Genomic DNA, 23,901 nt, shown 5'->3' with positions numbered 1-23,901 from the left:
GGTGGCATCCTTTGCAATTATTGGAAAACTCGTTATAAATACCCCTTGGATAGATGTCGGCTCCGGAGATATTTGGAATTAATGACTCCTTAATGATCCCAAACTGACTGTGCTGCAGGATCAATGTGGCAGACGGGACCTGGGCTGGGAGGGTGTGATTGATGCTTCCCCAGTGCCACTCCAGAGAGGAGCCGTGGGAATCTGGGGCTGTTCCTTGGATCTTTGGGTCACCTGTGCAAGGACCAGCTGTTGGTCCAGCAGCAGCACTTCCCAAACTCACGTGAGATGTGATGCTGAGAAGTGCCACAGTCCTGCCGGGGGGTGCCAAGGGGCAGGACCAGCCGGGGAGCTCCTGGTTCCTCGGCGGTTTGGGAACAGCATCAGTGCCACAGTGAGGGCAGGGCAGATGTGGGGATGGGAACTTGGAGAAGGGGAATGGCTGGAGAGGGATCCTGCCCGCTCACACGAGGGTCTCTGAGGGCTCTCACAGCTCTGAGCAACACTGGAGAGGCTCAGGGCCTGGCACTGCGGTGATCCCACCCTGTGCCCACTGCCCACGTGTGGATCCCTGCCTGGAGTGTGAGTGCCAGGCCCTGGCTGAGTGAGCCCTGGCTGATGGGAGCAGCAGGGTTCACATGCCCTGGGGGGGCAAGGCTGGCGTGAGCAGCAGCAGGGTGAGGTGTGGGGGGGTGTGAGTGGCAGTGGGGCACAGGGTTGGTGTGGGTGGCAGCAGGGCACAAGGTAGCAGAGGGGGACAGGGTCAGTGTGAGAGCCAGTGGGGCACTGGGTCAGTGTGAGTGGCAGCAGGGCCCAGGGCTCGGTTTGGTGTGACAGAGGGGCACAGGGGTGGCGTGAGCAGCCGTGGGTGTAGGTTGGCATGAGCTGCAGTGGGGTACTGGGTCAGTGTGAGTGGCAGTGGGGCAGGTGGCGGCAGTGGGGCACAGGGTTGGTGGGGGTGGCAGCAGGGTACATGGTGGCAGTGGGGCACAGGGTTGGTGTGAGTGGCAGCAGGGCCCAGGGCTCGGTTTGGTGTGACAGAGGGGCACAGGGTTGGCATGAGCAGCCATGGGTGTAGATTGGTGTGAGCTGCAGTGGGGCACTGGGTCATTGTGAGTGGCATCAAGGTGCTGGGTGCAGCTTGGTAGGAGCGACAGCGGGGCGCAGGGTTGGCATGAAAGGCAGCGGGGCACAGAGTGGGGAACAGTGTGGGGTGGTGTGAGCAGCAGTGGGGTGCAGGGTTGCTGGGGGTGGCAGCGGGGCACAGGGTTGGCACGAGCAACAGTGGGGTTAGAGTGCAGGTTGGCATGAGCAGCAGGGGGGCACAGGGTGCACGTGGGTGTGAGACGCCGTGGGGCACAGGGGTGGGGTGAGTGGCAGTGGGGGGTGCAGGGTGTGGGGCACCGTGAGTGGCAGAGGGGCATGGGGTTGGCCAGAGCCATCAGCGGGGCACAGAGTGCAGGTTGGCATGAGTGGCAGTGGGGCACAGAGTGCAGGTTGGCATGAGTGGCAGTGGGGCACAGAGTGCAGGTTGGCATGAGTGGCAGTGGGCCACAGAGTGCAGGTTGGCATGAGTGGGCAGCAGGGTGCTGAGTGTGGGTTGATGTGAGTGACAGTGGGGCACAGGGTTGGTGTGAGTGGCACTGGGGCACAGGGCAGCAGGGGGGCACTGGGCACGGGTAGGTGTGAGCAGCAGTGGGGTGCAGGGTTGGCATGAGTGCAGTGGGGCCCAGAGTGGGGTGAGGGTGCGGGTTGGTGATTGGGAGCAGGGTGCTGGGTGGGTGTGAGCGGGGCCGTGGGGCACAGGGCAGCACTGGGGTGCTGGGTGCAGGCTGGCACGAGTGGCAGCGGGCACAGGGCATCGGCACGAGTGGCAGCGGGCACAGGGTCGGTGTGAGCGGCCGCGGGACGGGGATCACGGCGGTGCTGCACATTCCCGGGAGCCGCCCGCGATTCCTCGGGTTCCGCGCGCTGCTCGTGACTGTTGCTAAAAACATAAAGGGCCCTTTTGGAGAGCTGAGCTGGGCTTTCATATCTCTGCATTGACTCAAAATGCTGCCGGAGTGACATTTAGAAGCATTGTAAGCAAAGGGGAGCTATTTATTCGTGATTAAGTGGTTTTCCCCTCGAGGACAGGAGTGCCGCGCCGAGGCTGAGGCGGGCGGGGGACCCGCGGTGACGGTCTCGGTGACAGTCCCGGTGACAGTCCCGCCAGCTGAGGTTGTGCCGGGGGATGGGAAGTTTGAGGAGAGGGTTTGGGGTGCCAGGAGGGGAAGTCGTGCCGCTCCCGTTGGATTTTGGCGTTGGGTCCCCTTTCCCGGCTCTCTGATGGTCTCCATGTGGTGGTGTGGGGGGGTCCGCTGGCAGCGCGTGCTGCCGGGGGAAGCTCAGTCCCATTCCGAGGGACGCCGTCCCCTCTCCCACTCCCTCCTCGCTCTCCAAGGAGCCCGTACCCCTTGGCGTGATGGTCATTTTAGGGGCGGAACACAGGGGATAGCTCCTTCAGCCGGCACCGTGCGGGGTCTGCGGGGTCCCACCCCACTGCACCCTCGGGGGGCGGCCCCATGGGGGCCCCACCAGAGCGACAACGGGGGGGCTGCGGGGCGAGGATGTGCGAACCCAACCGGGGGGGGAGTGTAGACTGGGGGGCTTGGGGGGTGCAGACATGGAGCTGGGGTTGCAGACGTGGAGTTGGGGGTGCAGACATAGAGCTGGGGGGGAAACAGCGGCTGCAGAGGCAGGACTAGGAGGGAGGGACCAGGAGGCTGCAGCCGGTGCCGAGCCCCCCGAGTGCGGGGGCTGCGAGCGGCGAGGCTGCGGTGGCGGCGCTGGCAGCTGCGGGGGGCTGCGGGGACCCCCCGCCCCGGGCACTGCCGCTGTGCAGAGCGCACCGCGGGCACCCCGAGCCCCGGGAGCGGGAGCCGGGCAACCCCCGCCCGCGAGTGTCTGCAAGCCCGGCACCGCCCCCCGCACACTGCCGGGGGCCAGGCATCGCCCCCCTAAAACTGCCCCTCCCGCCCACTGCCTGACCGGGATACCCCCTCAAAACTGACCCTTCCGCCCACTGCCTGACCGGGCTACTCCCCCAGAACTGCCCCCCTGCACATTGCCTGACCGGGCTACCCCCCCAGAACTGCTCCTTTGCACATTGCCTGGATGGGCATCGCCCCCCCAGACTGCCCCCCGCACACTCCACCGCTGACCTGTCCCCTCCGCAGCTGCCTGGCCCCCCCAAACACACCGACCCTCCCGAAACTGCCTCCCCGCACACTCCCCGCACTGACCCGCCCCTCCAAACTGCCCCTCGCTCATCGCCTGGCCGGGCTGCCCCCTCCCCCAGAACTGTCCCCCCGCACATCGCCTAGACGGGCATCTCCCCTAGAACTGTCCCCCCGCACATCGCCTAGACGGGCATCTCCCCCAAAACCGTCGTCCCGCACACTCCCCGCACCGCCCTTTCCCCCGCGCGCTGCTCCCCCGGGACCTTCCCCCCCCCCTCCCGGGGCGCTCCCGTCCCGTCCCCCCCGTGTCCCGCCCGCCGGGGCAGGGTGCCCGCAGGGGGGGCTGTGCGGGGCCGGGCGGCGGTGGCGGTGATGGGTCGGGGTGGCGGCGGCGCTGGCGGGGGCGGGGGGCGCTGGCGGGGGCGGCCGGTCCGGCGCCGTCCCCGCCCGCCGGGGGAGGAGCCGTCGGCGGCGGCACCACCTGCCCCGGGCCATGGTGCGCCGGAGGGAGCGGAGCGCGGCGCGGGGCGGGCGGCGCCGCGCCATGGAGCGGGCGGCGGGCGGCGGCCGCCCCGCAGCCGGTGCCCGTCCAGCCGCAGCCGCAGCCGGTGCCCGCGCCCGGGCGGTGCCGCCGCCGCCGCCTCCGCCGCGCCGGCCGGGGCTGCGCTGAGCCCCCCGCAACCCCGCGCCGGGCCACCCCCCCCCCCCTCCCGCCATGGCGCAGCCCGCGGGCCGCGGCGGGACGAGCCGCGAGCTGCCGGGCATCAGCACCGTAACCTACGTGTTCGTTTACAGCCCCGGCGGCCCGGCCGGGCCCCCCGGCCCCGGAGCCGAGCCCGCGCCGCACGCCGCGCCCGCCCCGCTGCGCGGGCCCAAGCGGAAGCTGTACAGCGCCGTGCCCGGCCGCAAGTTCATCGTGGTGAAGAGCTACGCGCCGCAGGGCGAGGGAGAGATCCAGCTCAACCGCGGAGAAGCCGTCAAGGGTGAGCGAGCGACCGAGGGAGAGAGGGAGGGAGGGAGGGAGGGATGGAGGGAGAGCGGGCGGGGCGCGGGGCGGGCGGCGGGGCGGCACCGCCACCGGGCGGGGGTCCCGCGGCTGCTCCGGGGGTCCCGCGCCGCTGCGGCACAGGGTGCACTGGACGCGGCCGTGGGGGTCCCCAGCCCGGCTGGAGGGTCCCCAGCCCGGGGTCCCGCGGCGCCGGGTGCGGGCTCTGGTAGGGGGTCTTGCACTGGCTGTGCTGGCAGTGGTTAGGGGGGTCCCCAGCCCGGCTGGGGGGCCTTGGGGTCCCCAGCCCGGCTAGAGGGTCCCCAGCCCAGGGTCCCACGGCACCGGCTGCAGGCTCTGGGCAGGGGGCTCACGCTGGCTGCAGCACTGGCTGCGCTGGCCATGGTGCTGCAGGGCTGTGGGGTCCCCAGCCTGGTTGTGGGGGCTGCAGGGCTGTGGGGTGCCCAGCCTGGTTGTGGGGACTGCAGAGCCTTGGGATCCCCAGTCTGGCTGTGGGGCTGCAAGACTGTGGGGTCCCCAGCCTGGTTTTGGGGGCTGCAGAGCCTTGGCATCCTCAGCCCAGCCATGAGGCTGCAGGGCTGTGGGGTCCCCAGTCCCAGGTCCCATGGCACTGGCAGCGGGCTCCAGGTGGGCATCCTGCTCTGGCTGTGGCACCGGCTGCCCTGGCTGTGGTTGTGGGGGTCCCCAAACTGGTTGAGATACTGCAGGGCCATGGGGTCCCAGTCATCTCCAGCCCAGGGTCCTGCTCAGCCCACGGGCTGGGGGTCAGCAGCAATGGCTGCCCTGGCTGTGTGATCCCCAGCACGGCTGTGGGGCTGCAGCTTTGTGGGGCTTCCAGCCCAGTTGTGGGGCTGCAGGGCCATGGGATCCCCAGCCCGGTTGTGGGGCTGCAGGGCCATGGGATCCCCAGCCTGGTTGTGGGGCTGCAGGTTCCCTGGTCAGCTCCAGCCCTGTGGTGCCCTGTCCATCCCCGGGGTGTGTCCGTGGCTCTCTGCTGTGGCTGTGGGTGGTTGGTCTCACTTGTGACAGGTGCCTGGCTCTCCTGGGAGCCCTGGAGGTGCCGGTACCTCTCCGACCCCTCTGCCCCCATCCCAGGGCTGGCAGTGCCCGGTGTCCTGCCCTGGGCCACTGCAGGGCCCCCCGGTGCCAGCCCACCTTGTGCTGGGGGTGGTGGGCACGGGAGCTCTTCCCATCAGAGCTTCCAGGCACAGCTCCCAGCGCCGGGAGCCGGGAGGCTTAGAGGGATAACAGCAGTGCCTGTTGTGTTGGACACACTCCTGAGAGCCATGTAAAGCCTGCGCTGGGTCGTAAGTCAGCTTCCAGCAGGCAGGGATAACAAAAGGCTCCCTCTGCAAGCCTCCTAATTCCATAGTTTTTTCACAGAAAGTTTAAGGATCCTCTTTTCATCTTCCTGCCTCCACTTTTTCCGTGGATTCCTCTTGCACTGCGGGCTGGAGCAGCCGCTGAGCTGAGCTGCGTTGGCTGTAACATGGATCTGAGCTGGGGAGAGGGAGACAGGGCTTGCTCTTCCCTGCTCAGAATTGCTGCTTCAGAACCCTGTGAGCCCCGTGCTGAGGGAGCTGGCAGCTCCCCCTCGGAGGTGGCAGTCCAGGCAATCCCACTGATGTCCCCATGGATGTGTTTTTCCCTCCGAGAGGAGGAGGTGGATGAAAAGGGCCTGTGGCTGGGGTGGATTTCTGCAGTGGTGGTTGGAGTTAAGGAGTGTTTGATGTGCTGGAGCTGTGATTCGTGCAGGTGTCTGATTCCAGGAGGCTGGAAGGAATCCATGGATGGACTCTTGCATCAGAAGTGCTTTTCCCAGTGCGTTTTCCCACTGTTCCCTGTCGCATCCTTCTGTATCTCCTCATGTGTTTACATCGAGTAGGTGGTCCTGGAGTAACTGCCACAGAATCCTGAATTCACTTATTCATCCCGAATTGTTTGCGTGTGTTCATGTGATCTCCAGAGAGAAAGCAAGTTGTGGGAGGCACTGTGGGGAGGAACAGTGCAGTGGGACGGGCAGTGGCCCCTCAGGGCTGGAATCTCTTCCCACTGGCTCCTTACCCTGCGGCCGAGGAGGCTGCGTGAGAGTTAAAGAGAATCCCTTCAGTGCCTCGCTCGTGGAAACTCTCCAGGTTATTTGCTGCGTTGGAGATGTTGATGAATGTTTTTGGGGCCAGGAGCGTTGTCAGCCCCTGGCCAGGGTTCCCTGGGAGTCGCAGACAGGTCGAGGGCTGGGCTGAGCAGAGCCTGGCAGTCTGAGCAGAGCTGCCACCGCCGGTGCTTTGTCATGTTCAGGGCGCTCGTGATGCCTTTGGGAACGGGGGGAGCTGGGAGAGCTTCTCCCACCCGGGAAACGGGAGCTGGTGTGAGCGAAGATCCCGGACTGAGCTGGTGCTGGACTTGTGCTCTGAGCTAAGGGGGTGCCGGGGTGTCCACAGTGGGAGAGGCTGTTTGGAGAGGAGTCCTGGCCAGGGGTGTGATTTGCCAGCCTGGGGGGCTTCAGGGTCCTGAAGGGATGGGGGGGGTGACTGAGCTGCCCAGGAATGGAAGTGTTGGGGGTGGAGGGTCCTGGAGGGAGAAGGTGGCAGCTGGAGTGTGGTGTGTGCAGGCAGTCTGGGGAAGGGTGGGAGATGGTTTGGGAGGTGCTGTCAGAGAAGTGCTGGATGGAATGAGCTGTGCCTGGGGGATGGTCCAGGGTGAGAGCCCTGCGTGGAGGGGGCTCTGCGAGGGTGCGATGCCGAGGGAGGAACCTGGCCAGAGATGTGAGTCTGGGTGAGGAGCTGTGGGAAGGGATCCCCCCAGGGAGGAGCAGGGGACAGGAGATGGCTGGAATGGAGGCTGGGGTAGGGCTGGTGTCTCGTTCTGAGATGTGCTGGTGAGCTGACTTGACAGCCACCCCTTTGGTGCAGCGGAATTGGTGATTTCGGGGGGCTGGGGCTGCAAACAGGCACTGTCAGGGAGAGGAATGGCAGAACTTCTGGCAGTTTTCATCCTGGGAATTGCAGAGATGCTGGAGAAGAGTTGGAGTGGAGCAGCATGAGCCCCTCTGGGTGTGTGTCTGTGTCTGGCCCCGTTTGCAGCTGCGGAGCAAACGCCGCTGGGTGGTGGAAGCTGAGGGTCCTTGAATGTTCACTGCAGGTCCCATGTGGAGCTGCTCTTCCTTCTTGGAAGCAGATGGACTCCTGTGAAGGTCCTCCTGAGCACTGGTGTCAAACAGGGGGCTTTGGTACTGGACTTGGAGGAGCAGGAGATGCCCTGTGATGGATTTCCTTGGGGCTTTTCAGGAGCATTTCATGCAGGTGTTTTCGGGAGCTTTTCCTGCAGCCTTGGGTCCCGTGTGGAGCTGCTGTTCCTTGTTGGAAGCAAACAGGCTCCTGCAAAGGTTCTCCTGAGCACTGCTGTTAAACAGGGGTCCAGGTATTGGATTTGGAGGAGCAGGAGATGCTCTGTGATGGGTTTTCTCAGGCTTTTCAGGAGCTTTTTGTGCAGGAGCATTTCGTGCATCCCTGAGTCCCATGTGGAGCTGCTGTTCCTATTTGGAAGCAGATGGACTCCTGTGAAGGTTCTCCTGGATGCTGGTGCTAAACAGGGATCTTGGCAGTGGATTTAGAGGAGCAGGAGATGCTGTTTGATGGCTTTCCTCGGGGCTCTTCAGAGCAGCTGCTTTCAAGCTGGTTTCCAGCTCTTCAAGAGCACGTGCGAGTGAAGGGTGTCTGTGTTGTCTGTGACTGTCCTGCAGCTGTTGGATGACAAAGGCAATAATCAATGGAGTTATTTCGTTTGTAAGACAGAGAAAGAATCCCGGCAGAGGAGAGCCTGTCCTTGATCTGGTTGTGCCTGATAATGAGAAACGAAATGAGATGTGAGCGCCCCAAGCAAAGGGAGAACCAATAGTCGCCGGCTCTGAAATCACAAGGTCACGGGGAGAAGTGGTTCATAGGCACAGCAAGGGCTGAATCTCCAGCCTGGAAAGCAGGGGGGGATTAGGAACACCCTGAGCGAGCCGGGGTTGGAGTCTCGTTCCTTTGCACTTGGTGATTCGGAGGAGTTACTCCGGAGCAACTGTTACCTCGTGCATCCCACGGGGCTTCCTCGCTCTGTTGACATTCCCACTGCAGTATCTGAGCTGGAATAAATGGTAAATTGGATTTCTGTTGGCCGTGGTCGTGGCTTTGTTGAGTTATTGCCGTGGCCGCGCTCGGCTGTGCTGGGGGTTGTTTCCATAGCAGGATTATTTTCCCGGTGAATAAAGTTCTCGCAGCAAGGATGTAGCTTTTGTTGGGGAAGGCTTTGCAGCTCCTGTTTGATGAGCAGCCAGCTGGTTTCCTCTGGAATTTCTTTATCTAAGCCAGAAGCACTGAGGAGCAGGGCTGGAGGCTCAGGATCCCTGCGGGGAGGATGGGAAGCCATTCACAACTTGGAAGGTTGAGCCAAAGCTTTAAACTTAATTTAACTCCCCGTGCCCGTGGTGTTCCAGAACAGCTGCCTCCTCCCCAGGCTGCTCTTCCAGCAGCATTCCCATTCCCAGTGCTGGAAAAGCAGTGGGACAGGGAGTCTGGTCAGTGAGTTGAGTCCTTGACCCTGCACAGCTTCACAACCCCCACAAACTGCTCACTCTCCACCTTTACACCCACTGATGCTTTTCCTCCTGCTATTCCAGTGGGAAGGCTGTTCTGGAACCTTCCAGACTTCTGGAAGTAAAAAGTATACCTATAAGTAGATATAAGTATGTATAAAATATGTAGATGTATAATAAATAGAATATAAACATCATAACAAATAAGAAATAGAATAATAAATAGATGTAATAATAAATATAATAATACATTTAATAATTATAGATGTAACATTTTCACTTGTGTGAATTTGTATGTGCACTCTCAAAATAGACACCTATAAATATATCCAATGCATAATCAGTAGTTTATTCAGTAGTTAATACAGGAGAACTCTCTAACTCAAGTGTATTTTCTAATAGTTCCAAGGTATCATTAGTTACAATCTCAGGTTGTAATAAGAACATTCATCAGCCTTCCTGGGCTGATCTAGAACAAGAGGAAAACCAAACAAACCAGAACAAGCTTCAGTAAATATATTTATTATGTATACGGGTGTCATTACTTTAAAATACCATAAATAGTTACCTTTGCTTATTTAATATTTCCAAGTTTGCCAAAGTTAAAAACCAGTTTTTACTGGAAACCACTGACCGGGGTGGTCGAATGGCTCACACTTGAAAACAGGCTTGTCTAAAATACACAGGTGTCTCTGGCAAGGAATTCAAAGAAATATGCGGCAACTCCTTTTAAATCCCAAGTTTTTCATCTCTCCCGACTCCAGAAACGAGCGTTGGTGGCCGGTTTAATCATTCCTGGTGTTCCTTCAGACACAACAGCCTGCTGGGAGACATCAAAGGCACCCTGACCAGGTCCTGGTTGGGGAGGAAGGAGGTTTCTTGTTCCCTTTTTCTGGCAAATGGCACAGCTTAGTCACCAGTTCTACCTGCCAGGTTGAGGTTGGTGATGTGCCCGTCAGGGATCCCGGGGAGTCCTGGCTCTGGCGAGGGCTGGGCATGGGAGCAGCATCCCATGGGATCATCTCCTGGTGCTCGGTGCCTCTGGGGTGTCTCCAGCTCCAGCTGCCTTGTCCTGACTCCTTGTGTTCTCCCCAGCACTGGACAGAGCTGGGAGCCACCAGGAGCCTTTGCCTTGGAGCTTTTGTGGTTCTTGGCTCCCTCAGGTCTCCTGCAGCCCTTGGGCACCGACTGCTGTTGTTTCCTGAGGAGCAGCTGAACTCCCCCGGGGCTGAAATGGGTTAAAAACCAGCAGAAATCTCCAACATCAGGAGTTTGCTGAGAGTTTTGTCTCAAAACTACTCTGGGCACAGGCCCAGGGGAGGGATTGTCCCTGTGCTGGCACCTGGGGAGGCCCCCCTGGAATCCCGGGGGCAGTTCTGGGGCCCTCAGACAGGAGAGACCTGGAGGGGCTGGAGCGTGTGCAGGGAAGGGAAGGGAGCTGGGAAGGGTCTGGAGCAGCAGGAGGGGCTGAGGGAGCTGGGGGGGCTCATCCTGGAGCAAAGGAGGCTCAGGGGGGACCTTCTGGCTCTGCAAGTCCCTGCCAGGAGGGGGGAGCTGGAGGGGGGAGTCAAGCTCTTTTCTCAAAAAACAAGTAACAGGATCAGAGGAAACGGCCTCAGGCTGGGCCAGGGGAGGGTCAGGTTGGGGCTGAGGAGGAATTTGTTGCTGGAAAGGGTGGTGAGGCCTTGGCAGGGGCTGCCCAGGGAGGTTTGGAGTGCCCATCCCTGGAGGTGTCCCAGGAAGGCCTGGCCGTGGCACTGAGTGCTCTGGGCTGGGGGCCAAGGTGGGGATGGGGCCCAGGGTGGATCCATGGGCTGGGAGGGCTTTTCCAGCCTCAGGGATCCTGGGATTTTGTGACTGGATGAATGCTTTCCAGTTCTCTGCAGCCCCAAGCTCCTCGGAGGTGATTAGGCAGGAGTGTGGATTCTTCCCGGCCTTTGGAGAACAGGAGTTGTGATCCCTGATCCGTGTGCTGGAGGGAAGGGCAGGCAGGTTCCTGTCCCCATCCATGAGATACATTCCTGTGCATCTCCCGTGGTGCTTTCCCTTCCCAGAGCTGCTCTGCTGGGAGCATCAAAGTCTTGGAGACAATCCTGATCCCTCGTTTGGGATCCAAGCTCCAGGTGTCCTCATGGGGTGTCCATCCTGGGTGGGGGCTGTGGGAACCTGGGGGCTTTGCTTCCCAGCTGCTTGTCTGGTGGTCAGTGTTTGGGAGTTAAAAGGATTTTTCGGGAATAATGAGAGCTCCTTCAGACATGGATAAATTATTTCCTCTTCTTGTTGTTGTTGCAAACTTTGAAAAATGAGTCATGGAGGAGGAAAAAGAGACAAATTGCTCGTGGAAGACAAAAGAGAATCAACTGAATAAAACTAAAATATCTCAGGGACGTGAAAAAAATTTGTTGGGAAGAAATGGGGGTTTTGCTGAGGATGATACAAAAAACCAGTGGGGTGCCCAGTGACAGGGAATGGTCCCGTTCCCTCCCAGCTTAGAGGGACATTCAGGTCCATCTTCTCCAGCACAGCCTTGGGGAGTTTCTCTCTTAGACCTGAGCAAGGTCCTGTCCCAGTGGGGTAATTAGTCTGTGTGTTTGGTCTGTGGTTAATTAGTGCTGGGGGCTCCTGGGAAGGGTAAAGCAGAAGGACTGGTCCTTGGGAGGAGGAATTTGTTGCTGGAAAGGGTGGGGAGGCCTTGGCAGGGGCTGCCCAGGGAGGTTTGGAGTGCCCATCCCTGGAGGTGTCCCAGGAAGGCCTGGCTGTGGCACTGAGTGCTCTGGGCTGGGGGCCAAGGTGGGGATGGGGCCCAGGGTGGATCCATGGGCTGGGAGGGCTTTTCCAGCCTCAGGGATCCTGGGATTCTGTAGCGTTTGAGTGAAGGGACATTTCAAGGTCATCTCATCTCCTGCCATGGGCAGGGACACCTCCCACTAGCCCAGGTTGCTCCAACCTGCCCTTGGACACTTGCAGGGATCCAGGGGCAGCCACAGCTTCTCTGGGCACCCTGGGCCAGTGTCTCACCCCCTGTTTTTTGTATAAATTCCTGACCTCTTTCTGGTCCCTGCTCGGCTCTTTGTGGCAGTGGTTTTGTAAGGCAGCTAATTACCATGTGGCAAAGTATCTCATTTTCCTGATTTATAAATATGTTATTCTTCAGTTCAAGTGTTCTCAGATGCTCCGTGGAAGTTTTGTTGGTTTTCCTGAAATCCCACTCACCATCCCTGGTTTGTATCCGCTCGAGCGCACGTAGCTTCTCAATTCTTTGCCTCATTCTTTAAATATTTTCCTGCAATTAATCTTTTTTCGTCCCTCTGATCAAACCCTTTCTGCTCTTCTCTAACCCAGTTTGGTTTCTGTTACAGAGAATTAGGTCTCTCTGTTTGCAGTCTTGGGTGGTGTCCAGGTGGATCCTGCCTTGCTTCGGTTAAGTGGTTTCAGATAAAGAGAACATTGAATTCATTCGCCCTCTTTTATTTCTTTTTAAAGCAAATAAACTTTGCAAAGGTTAAGAATAATAAGTGTAATATTTTGGCCCCTCCTGACAGGAGAGACCTGGAGGGGCTGGAGCGTGTGCGGGGAAGGGAAGGGAGCTGGGAAGGGGCTGGAGCAGCAGGAGGGGCTGAGGGAGCTGGGGGGGCTCATCCTGGAGCAAAGGAGGCTCAGGGGGGACCTTCTGGCTCTGCAAGTCCCTGCCAGGAGGGGGGAGCCGGGGGGGGTCGGGCTCTGCTGCCAGGGAACAAGGGACAGGCCAAGGGGAAACGGCCTCAGGCTGGGCCAGGGGAGGGTCAGGTTGGGGCTGAGGAGGAATTTGTTGGTGGAAAGGGTGGTGAGGCCTTGGCAGGGGCTGCCCAGGGAGGTTTGGAGTGCCCATCCCTAGAGGTGTCCCAGGAAGGCCTGGCCGTGGCACTCAGTGCTCTGGGCTGGGGGTCAAGGTGGGGATGGGGCCCAGGGTGGGCTCAGTGATCTCTGAGGTCTTTTCCAACCTCAGGGATCCTGTGACTGTGATTCTGTGATATATTTAAGTTTAATCTGGGCACCAGCCATCCCTTTTCTCCCTCTTTGCATGTTTGTTGTTAACTGTTGGTGGCAGCCCAGGGAAGTCCCAGATGAAGGTGACTGCACTTGATTTGCTGTTCCTTCAGGGGGGACATGATTTGATTGCACCTGAGCGGCTGTTCCAACATCCCATGAGTCCACCAGGTGCATCAGGACCCTTGGGAGGAGAGGAATATGTCTTGTTAAACCCCAAGAAACTCCCTGTAATGCTGTTTATGGCCTGATATCAGTCAAGACTTGAGAAGGTTGGGTGAGATCTGATGAGGATGGTGCAGCAAGAGTGTCAAAACCTTCTCCTGTGCCAGGAAGAGATGGAGATGCCCTGAGGACACGTGGGACAAGAAAATTCCCTCCATGGAGCAAGTAATCCCTCCATGGTTGTTAAAGCTGCCACTGTTCTAAACTCTATTTTTAGTAATTCTGCACTTTGGCTGGAAAGATTGGTCTGGTCTGAGATTTTTCTCCCTCTGTTTCAAATTTGGTTTTTACCCCAGATCAAGATGGGCACATTCAGGCTTTTGTGTCACCTGGGGAGGGACCACGGGCTGGGTGGGAGCTGGGCCTTGTGCCTGTGTCCTGGGCACAGCCAGGATGGGCAATCCCAGCCTCGTCCTGTGTGAGCAGCTCATGGCATGGAATCATGGGATGGTTTGGGTTGGAGGGGCCTTCAAGCCCATCCAGTGCCACCCCTGCCACGGGCAGGGACACCTTCCACCAGCCCAGGTTGCTCCAAGCCCCGTCCAACCTGGCCTGGGACACTCCCAGGGATCCAGGGGCAGCCACAGCTTCTCTGGGAGATCCATCCCAGTCCCTCACCACTCTCTCATCCAGGAATTCCTTCCCAGTATCCCATCTGACCCTGCCCTCTGGCCCTGGGAAGCCATTCCCTGTGTCCTGTCCCTCCAGGCCTTTGCAAACAGTCTCTCTCCATCTTTCTTCTTTGCTCCCTTCAGGCACTGAAAGGCCACAACCAGGTCACCCCAAAGCTTTTCTTCTCCAGGCCGACCAATCCCGATTCCCTCAGCCTTTCCTCCCAGCAGAGCTGCCCCATCCATCGGATCCTCCTTGTGGTCTCTTCTGGGCTCTCTCCAACAGCTCCGTGTCCTTCCCGTGCTCCTCCTTCATCCCGTGTTTCCCTTTTTAGCTTCATTTCTCTGCAGAGTTTCTTACAGAGCGTTTCCGTGTCCACTTCAGCGCCGGGACTGACTTGGAATTTACTGGGGAATTTTTTCCCCTTCGTGCCGGGGGTCAGGAAATTCTCCTCCCACTCCTCGTTTCGTCCGCCGGGAAGGTCGTTTGGAATGAGATGGGAAGAAGCCAAGCTGCGGCTGGTTGCTGGAGCCTGGTGTGAGAATTATACAACCTCTTGGGGCTGCCATCTGTCAGGAGTCCTGCTTTCTGCCGGGCTCAGTTCCTTCGCTTCGGGTCAGGACGGGATTTTTCCGCTGGGATCTGAACGTGTCGCAGGTCGGCAGCAAACGGTTCCTGGGTTGGTGGAGCTGCTAAACTTTAAACATCCTGCTAAGGCCAAATCACCTGCCTGGAAATCAGGGTGGCACTGGCAGGAATCTAGTGTCGCTCTGCTGAATATGGAGGAAAAAATTCAGGGGTGAATGGAGGATTTAAGGTGATTCAGGCAGGACAGCGACAGGATTTTGGTGTCTCTGCCACATGTAGGAAGGACAAAACTGGTCTAAGCTGTGGCTGCCCCGTTTCTGGAAGTGTCCAAGGCCGGACTGGAGCAACGTGGGATAGTGGAAGGTGTCCCTGCCCATGGATGGGGGTGAGATGATCCTAAAGGGGCTCCAGGAGAGCTGGAGAGGGACGTGGCACAAGGGATGGAGGGACAGGACACAGGCACTGGATGGGCTTTAAGGTCCCTTCCCACCCAAAGCATCCACTGTGATCCCGTGGAAGCACAAAGAATTTCAAACCCACCCTCAGAGCAGCTGCTGAACCAACCTTCTCACCCAAGGAAGAGCCAAGATTATTCCCTGCTCCAGGTTTCCTCTGGGGAGCTGGAATTCTCCCCAAGGCTCTGCCTGAGCTGACACAGGAAGCACAGGACAGACCCAGATGTCTCATCCCATGTCCCCTGTGCTGCTCTGCTGTCACAGGCACTTTGTGCTGATGGGGCACTGACAGTTCCCATCCCCTCCCTGCCCTAAACCCAATTACAGCTCTGTCTGTGCTGCCCAAGGGCCTCAGGGCAGCTCCTCACACAGGAGGTTTGATCCTCCCAACCCATCCCATTCCAGGCAGCTCCTCACACAGGAGGCTTGATTCTTCCAACCCATCCCATTCCAGACCGAGCAACCTCAGTCCTTCCCTCCAGTTCAGTCCCCTTCTCAGCCCATTCCCATTGGGAACCTGATGCCAGCTCCAGTTCTTTCCCAACCAACCTGCTGGCACTGAGCAGTTCTGCTCTTTTCTGCTGCAACTTCTTTGTTTTCCCTCTTTTTTTGACCACAGATTGAAATTTGTGTCGGTTTATGGCAGAAAATTTACCTGTTTGTATTCTCAAAATTTTATTTTTGTCCATATCTCCACATCTGCCCCACCCTTGGAAGTGTCCAAGGGCAGGTTGGACAGGGCTTGGAGCAACCTGGGCTGGTGGAAGGTGTCCCTGCCCATGGAAAGGGGTGGAATGGGATGGTCTTCAAGGTCCCTCCCAACCCAACCCATTGTATGATTCTGTGTTTGTGTGTTTAAATTTTGCATAATCCCAAAGCCCTTTTCTGACATCCCATAGTAAGTTCCACACAGTCACATGGCAAAGTGACTATTTTTTCCCCTCCCCAAGATGGTTTCCAAGCTCTGGAAGTTTTTCTTGAGCTGGTTTTGTAAAGGGCAGAAAGTCTGATTTCCTTTCTCCCCCTCTGCAGAATCCCAGGATGGTTTGGGTGGGAAGGGACCTTAAAGATCACTCAGTTCCACCTCTTGCCATGGGCAGGGACACCTTCCATTATCCCGGGTTGCTCCAACCTGGCCTTGGACACTTCCAGGGATCCAGGGGCAGCCACAGCTTCTCTGGGCAACCTGGGCCAGGGCCCCACAGGAAAACTTTTTCTGTAGGGTTTCCCTGGCAGCCTTAGGACAGGGAGGCTTTGTGGGAGATGGATTCTCCCAAAGCCTGGGGTCTTAAAGGCTGTTTCTGAGGTGACTGTGGTTCCCTGGGACAAAAGCACCTCCAACCAGGCCCTTCCTCAGGGGTCCTGCAGCCCCTCCTTGGGTGGCACGAGCTGTGGGATAATGGGGGTCAGGGGGACCCCCTCACCTGGGGATCAGTGAGACACACCCTGAGAGTGTCCCCTCCTGTCCAGGGGGGCAGGGATGGCTCCGAGGGCCCGTGTGTGGGCACCACCTGGGGAAGGTGTCTGCACTCCCCGCAGTCAGCGGCAGGAAACAGCTCTGGGAAGTGCAGTTTGTCTCCTCCCGAGTGAGACATCTCAAATAAGGCTGATGAATCACACTCTGAAATAGCCTGTTCCTCTCCTGGCTGCCTCAGACATAGGAAGGCTTTTAGCTGGGCCTTTCACCCAGCCTGGCCATTAGTGGTGGCTCCTGCAAGGGTTTGTTTGGCTTTGGGGTCTGCCTGAAGCCAAACAAACTTGGTGTCCCTCTCGCTGATGCTCTGGAAGTTGATGAATTGGGCAGCCCTCGGTCCAGTTCTCCTCACCTTCCCCAGGTGGGTGTTGACCAATGTTTTGGGTCCTCTCTGTAGTCCAGGCAAAGGTTCCCTCAGGAATCCTTGTGCTTTCCCAGAACAAAAGCAGAACCTCATGAGGTTTAAGAAGACCAAGTTTCAGGTGCTGCACTTGGGATGAGGAAATCCCTGGGATCAACACAGGCTGGGGGTGCACAGATGGAGAGCAGCCCTGGGAGAAGGATTTGGGGTGTTGGTGGGTGAGAGGCTGGACATGACCCAGACCAGAAACCCCCGTTCTGGGCTGTGATCCCACAGCAGGGGCAGCAGGGCAGGGGGGGATTCTGCCCCTCTGCCCCCTCAGCAGAGACCCCCCTGCAGAGCTGCTCCAGCCCTGGGAACAACAGCAGGAGGACGTGGAGAGAGTCCAGAGGAGGCCACAGGGATGCTCCAAGTGCTGGAGCCCCTCTGCTCTGGAACCAGGCTGGGAGAGCTGGGGGGGGTTCCCCTGGAGAAGAGAAGGCTCCAGGGAGAGCTGAGAGCCCCTTGCAGGGCCTAAAGGGGCTCCAGGAGAGCTGGAGAGGGACTGGGGACAAGGCCTGGAGGGACAGGACACAGGGAATGGCTTCCCACTGACAGAGAATTGGGAAAGGAATTGCTGGCTGGGAGGGTGGGGAGGCCCTGGCCCAGGTTGCCCAGAGCATCTGTGGCTGCCCCTGGATCCCTGGGAGTGTCCAAGGCCAGGTTGGAGCAACCTGGGCTAGTGGGAGATGTCCCTGCCCGTGGCAGGGGTTGGGCTTTCAGGTCCCTTCCATGACTCCATGGTTCCTGGGGCATCAGCTCCCAGGGGAACGCTCCGATGCCCGCGGCCTCCTCTCCGTGTGCCGCCTCATTCCAACAGCGACTTCAGCTCTTTAATCTTTAATGGGGGAAGTCAATTAAACCACTGAACATCCCAGCCCCTGGATGCCTCCTGCATGAGGAGCAGTGTTTCTCCTGGAGCTCCGGGGCTGGGCCTGGCTCTGGAGCAGCTCTTCCCGAGGTGCTGTCGTTGTGCTGTCTGGAGCTCTGCTGGCACCACGTCGTGCTGGATGAGCTCAGTCTTCAGCTTGGGGAGGCCGTGTGCCAGCAGCCATCTCGGTGCCTGACAGGAACAGCTTGCTTCCAACCCCGCCACATGGTTGTGGATTAAATAGGGACCCCGAGTCTGACACCTGGAAGACGCCCTGGGAGCCACCTCCCCAGCCGTGGATCCTGCAGCCCATGGGCATCCCGGGGCTGTCCCACTGCTGGGAGGGGCTGGGGGGCACAGGAGCCCCATCCTGGCTGTGTTTTCCTTGTGCTGATTGAGAAGGAATGCTGATCCACAGGCTCTGCTGCGTGTTGAAGGCTCCTGTCAAAGCATACCTGCGTGTTCCCATTCCCTGGCATCCCCTGCTGCCTGGCAGAGCCGGCCCTGCCTTCCCCGGGAGCTCGTGATTGATGGAGTGGAGGAAAATGTTGGGACAGCTGGTGATGGGATCTGCCCACAGCCTGGGCAGGGGATGCTGCTGCCTCCCAGGGTGGCCTTAACTCAGGGGGAGCTGCAGGGAGGAAGGCTGGATGGAGTCTGAGCTCAGCTCTGATGGGATCTAAAAGCCAAAGCCAGGCTGCAGTTCTTGGATCCCACCCTTGGGAGGTGTGCAGGGTGTCCCTGCAGCTTTGGAGGGGGTTGTGAGGACAAGCTGGGGCCACTGAGATGCTCTGAGGGCTGGATTCCCTCTGCTCTGGAGCCAGGCTGGGAGAGCTGGGGGGGTTCCCCTGGAGAAGAGAAGGCTCCAGGGAGAGCTGAGAGCCCCTTGCAGGGCCTAAAGGGGCTCCAGGAGAGCTGGAGAGGGACTGGGGACAAGGGATGGAGGGACAGGACACAGGGAATGGCTTCCCAGTGCCAGAGGGCAGGGATGGATGGGATATTGGGAAGGAATTGCTGGCTGGGAGGGTGGGGAGGCCCTGGCCCAGGTTGCCCAGAGCATCTGTGGCTGCCCCTGGATCCCTGGAATTGTCCAAGGCCAGGTTGGACAGGGTTTGGAGCAACCTGGGCTAGTGGGAGGTGTCCCTGCCCATGGCAGGGGTGGCACTGGATGGGCTTTAAGGTTCCTTGCTGCCCAAACCATCCTAGGATTCTAAGTGGGTGGTTAATTTTTAATGGTAAGAATAACTGCAGTTTATGAGGAGCTCAAGAATTGCTGTTCAGTGTTGCTTTTGGGAGATCCCAGTGCTCCATGTGAGCTCCCCATTCCAGGACAGCTGTGGAGTCACCACCTCTGGCAGTGACCAGAAGCCACGTGGACGTGGCTCTCGAGGCCATGGGTTGGTGCTGACCATGGTGCTGCTGGTTGGACCTGATGTTCTTAAAGGTCTTTTTCAACCTTGACAACTGTGTGATTCCATGAAGGACAAGGGGGACCTTCTCTGCCGACCTTGGTGGTCATGGGGGCCAGGAAGGGGTGTCTTGGAGCAGCTTTTGGCAGCAGAACAAGTATAAGGGAGATTCTTGGGCTTGACGTGGATCCACGAGGCACATTCTTGGATGGAGGCTTTGGGATGTGAGCTGTGGTTGATATCCTGGATGAAGGCTTTGGAATGTGAGCTGTGGTTGATATCCTGGATGGAAGCTCTGGAATGTGAGCTGTGGTTGATATCCTGGATGAAGGCTCTGGAATGTGAGCTGTGGTTGATATCCTGGATGGAAGCTCTGGAATGTGAGCTGTGGTTGATATCCTGGTGCCCATGCTGTTCCCAGCTGCCTGGGGCAGGAGTTGCTGAGAATTGACTGGACCTGGAGCAGCTGGGATTTCCTCCTGGGCTCACTCAGAGCTCTGGACGAGGCCAGGAGGCCCCTTGGTGAGTGTCCTTGGTGCTGGTGCTCAGCTCTCTCTATCCCCCGGCCCCTGCATCTGCTGCTGGGGGTTTTTTTGGGCACTTGTTCAGCTCAGACTTTTGGTCATCATCGTTTGGAGCCCTGGAGTTGGTGTTAATTGGCCACGAGCAGTGAGCATCTGTGTGTGGAACGTGCCTCTCAACAGCTCAGTGGTCCTTGGAGACTCGAGAGATCCCCGAATTCCTCGGTTTTTATCTGGAGTAACCACGAGAGCTGATTGATGCTGCCCTTTATAACAGACCAGTTTACCCACTTGAAGCAGTTGTGGCCTCTGACTTGGCACTAAAATAGTTCATTTAGTCGAGTTCAATTCACTCCCAAAGCTGTAATTACGCTCAAAGAAATGATATTCACTTTAATTCTGCATAAGAGCATCCACTTATAAATACAGTTTTCCAGACTAAGGTTTTTCAGTTCAGATCACTGAGATAAATTCATCTTTTTGCACGTCAGGGCCTCGACATTCTGGATCAGGGGCAGGTGAAGGGGATGCACCTGGTGGTCCCACCTTGGTGGTCTGTGCAGACCTTTCACCAGGGTTTTTATTGAGACACTTCCAGACATAGAAAGAGTAAATTTATTGGTAAACTTCCCGGAGTTTTAATAAATAGATAAATTTCCCCCTCTTGCTTTTAAAGTTTAATTTCAAGGTTTGATTTTGGCGTTTCCTGACACTTCTTGCCATGTGTATAATCCCAGGGTTTGGTCCTTGAGCCTTGTCCTCTGGGAAAAGGTCTCCCTGTCCTCCCCCTTCCTCGCCGGGATTTCTGTTGACTGAGCATCACTTGTGAGACCAAGTTATGGGACATTCCTACAGATGCACAAAAACCAAGGTGGTGCCACTGTTCTCTTTGGTGTAGTGGGTTTTGGGGGGCTCTTTGCTAATGATTTATGGGATTCTCCTGGGAATACAGAATGGATTTTCCCCCCCCTTGGCTGCAGAGGAGCCTGGTGACGTGGCAGGGACGTGTCTTCCCACCAGACACAACAGCAAATGAGTGAGGGGCTAAAACATGGTTTGTAGGTGACCCCTAAACATGACCAGCTGGAATCTGGGGGTGCCAGCAATACATGGTCTGTCTTTGCTTGGAAACTACTTAAATTAGGAAGACATTCCAGTGGAACACACTTAGGTGTGCGCTGAGCTGGCAGCTGGCCCTATTTACCATCCAAAATTAGAAAATGCTTCATTAATTCAAGTCAGCATCTTCTGTGTGCCTCAGCTTGACCTTAGTTGTGTCCCAGTTTTTGACTATGGGGCCAACACAGGCCTATTATTAAAGGGAAAAGCTCAAGCCAGGCTTTGGTTGCCGTGGGATTGGTGTTCACTGGGATCACGGAGCCTCCCGGGCCGGGTGTCTGGACAGGCACTGACGGGGTGTCCTCGTGCTTTTCTGTCTTTCAGGACCCTGCTGGGGTGGGGTTGTGTGGCCAGGTTTTGGGGCTACAGGGGTGGCTTCTGTGAGAAGCTACCAGAACCTTCTCCCACGTCCAGTGGAGCCAATTCCAGGCGGCTCCAGGACAGAGCCAAGGCCGAGCCCAGCGGGGTGGGGGTGACACCTCCGTGGTGCTTCATGTGTTTAAGAGGGAGAAAAACCAGTTCCTGTGCAGATGGAATTGGGTACAGAGAAGAGAGGGGTGAGAACATGTGAGAGAACAGCCCTGCTGAGCCCCAGGGCAGGGCAGAAGGGGGGGCAGGAGGTGCTCCAGGTGCCCACGGAGCAGAGATTCTGTGGGGAAGCCCATGGGGAGGCAGCTGTGCCCCTGCAGCCCACGGAGGGCCATGGGGGTGCAGAGCTCCTGGAGGAACCCACCCGGAGCAGGGGGATGCCTGAAGGAGGCTGTGACCCCCAGGGAAAGCCTGTGCTGGAGCAGGGTCCTGGCAGGACCTGTGGGTCCTGGAGACAGGAGCCCAGGCTGGAGCAGGTTTTCCTGGTAGGACTTGTGACCCTGGGAGAGACCCATGTGGGAGCAGTTCCTGAAGGGCTGACCCCATGGCAAAGTGACCCACAGTGCAGCAGTTCCTGAAGGGCTGACCCCATGGCAGAGTGACCCACGGTGCAGGAGTTGTGGAGATGAACTTCTCAGGTTGGAGAAGTTCATGGAGAACTGTCTCCCGGTGGGAGGACCCCACCCTGGAGCAGGGGAAGGGCTCTGACTTGCTCTGAGGTCTTGTGTTGAGTTTGGAAGGGCTGTTCATGGGCTGACTTGGGTGTCCAGCCTGAGCTGGGGCCTCGTGTTGAGGTTGCAGGGGTTGCCAAACCTCCATCTTCTCTCCAGTTCCCCTCCCTGCAGGGACTCAACCTGCAGTCCAAGTTCCAGGAATCCACATAGGAATATTTGCTGCTGGTTGGTGGTCCCAGATGTATCTGCCCCATTCCTTGGGCTGAGCTTTGTGTGACACAGTTTGCCACAGTGGGAATTTTTGTCGGGATGCATCTCCCACCAGATCCCACCTCCTCCAGGTCTGGAATTAGCACCATCCTGTCGCTCCATCCCGTGCTTGTCTCAGAGTCCTTCTGTGGCCTTGACACTGTTTGAGTTGTGCTTTCTGAGTCCTTCCAGGGCTGCCAGTGCTCCTGTCTGTGCTGCAGATGTATCCAAGGAACAAGCTGGAGGCGACTCCCGTGTCTCCTTTACGTGTTGTTCTGTTTCTCTGCTCTGCTGTGCCCACATTCCATGTTTTTTCTCTCTCATTTCCGTTCATGCCTCGCAGTAGAAGAGCAGCTTCGTGAAGTAGGTAACTATGATTTTGTACTTTTCTTTTTTCCTCCTCCTCGCTTTGTCCTTTTCCACTTTTTTCTCCTTGCTTTGTCCTCTGTGTGTGGGGAGTCCACAAGGGCCTTTGGAGACCAGTCTTTCCTCCTCTTCCCTCGATTCCTTCCTGATTCCTGGATGGGGTTGTGGGGGGCAGACTACGAGCAGGGACCTTCCTCTCCCACCCTGCTGGTTTTCCCACAGTTCCTGCAGTTCCTTTGTTCTTTTATGTCTCGTGACATTCCCAGGAAGACCAAGTGAGGAGATGAACATTCCTCCCAAGAAGATACTGCCATGGTGTCTGGTGGGAGCTGTGGGTAAGGAATTTGGAGGGAGCTGTGGATGAGGAATGTGGTGGGAGCTGTTCCCTCCTCCTGCTGCTGAGGGGGGGCAGGATGAGGGGAAGAGGCACCTCCAGACCCTGTTGTTTCCCACATTGCTCCTGAAGGGGATGGTGGGGGGGTCACACCCAGCTCGGGGGCTCTTGCTGGGGGTTGTTTGGATTTTTAGTGCCAGGGTTGGAATGTTGGAGTACCCAGGGCTGGAGCTCAGTCAGGAGGGAAATCTGCCATAGTGTCCTTGGGGTCCAGCCCTGGGCTGGAGGTCAGTGCCCTGGTCTGGGGGGATGACTGGGGAGCATCGGGTGGGGCAGAGCTGACCCCAGAAATGTCACTGGAGTGGACAATTCCAGGTGCCATGCCAGGAGTGAAGGGTCTGGAGGGTGAGTCCTGTGAGGAGCAGCTGAGGGAGCTGGGGGGGCTCATCCTGGAGCAAAGGAGGCTCAGGGGGGACCTTCTGGCTCTGCAAGTCCCTGCCAGGAGGGGGGAGCCGGGGGGGGTCGGGCTCTGCTGCCAGGGAACAAGGGACAGGCCAAGGGGAAACAGCCTCAGGCTGGGCCAGGGGAGGGTCAGGTTGGGGCTGAGGAGGAATTTGTTGCTGGAAAGGGTGGTGAGACCTTGGCAGGGGCTGCCCAGGGAGGTTTGGAGTGCCCATCCCTGGAGGTGTCCCAGGAAGGCCTGGCCGTGGCACTGAGTGCTCTGGGCTGGGGGCCAAGGTGGGGATGGGGCCCAGGGTGGGCTCAGTGATCTCTGAGGTCTTTTCCAACCTCAGGGATCCTCTCCCAGGTTGGCTTCTCCCATCTGTGGTCCCTGCATGGCCTGGGAATGGGAGGGCAGGAATGGCAGTCACAGCTTTCCAGGGATGCTGTGGGCAGGCAGGGACTGGTTCAGGGCAGGACACAGCAGGGATGGGGCAGAAGAGCAGGAGCAGGTCTGGAAGTGCTTTTCCTCCGTGGGGTCAGACAGGACCTCTGGGCCCACTGGGGACCAGGTGTTGTCAGTGTGAGCAGGCCCAGAAGGTGACCTGCAGACTCGGAAAAGTGACACCAAACTCGACATTTGGGGTTTTCTAAGCTCAGCTGTTCCCCAGTGGGGCTGGCTTTGTGTGTTGGTGGTGGGAAGCACCTTGTAGAGACCTTTCCTACTGAGTTTAAGTCCATCTGGGATGTCCAAGTGTCACGTCCAGATTGTTCGTGAGAGAGTTTTGGTTTGTTTTAGACCCTGTGGAAATGTTTTCTCGCAGCTGTAATTCTGAGCTACAGCTGGGCTCCAGTTTACTCCCAGGCTCAACTGGAATTTTGTTGATTGAGGCAAATCCTTGGTATAGGAACAGTCAGAGCAAATGGTTCACTTCAGGCACATTAAATATTGCTGGAAATTGAAT

At 58.1% G+C, this 23,901-nt stretch overlaps 1 protein-coding gene across 1 annotated transcript in view; it reads left to right on the top strand.

Annotated features, from left to right (window-relative positions):
- SHANK3 (SH3 and multiple ankyrin repeat domains 3) overlaps positions 1-23,901 on the top strand; it is a 242,417-nt gene that overhangs the window by 112,077 nt on the left and 106,439 nt on the right. The window contains 1 exon segment of the mRNA XM_032688085.1: positions 4,014-4,201. Within this exon segment, the coding sequence (XP_032543976.1) occupies positions 4,014-4,201 (188 nt within the window).

This window comes from Chiroxiphia lanceolata, chromosome 5 (genome assembly GCF_009829145.1).
Source record: "Chiroxiphia lanceolata isolate bChiLan1 chromosome 5, bChiLan1.pri, whole genome shotgun sequence".
Classification (NCBI taxonomy): Eukaryota; Metazoa; Chordata; class Aves; order Passeriformes; family Pipridae; genus Chiroxiphia; species Chiroxiphia lanceolata.
This window is presented reverse-complemented; position numbering and strand designations above follow the sequence as displayed.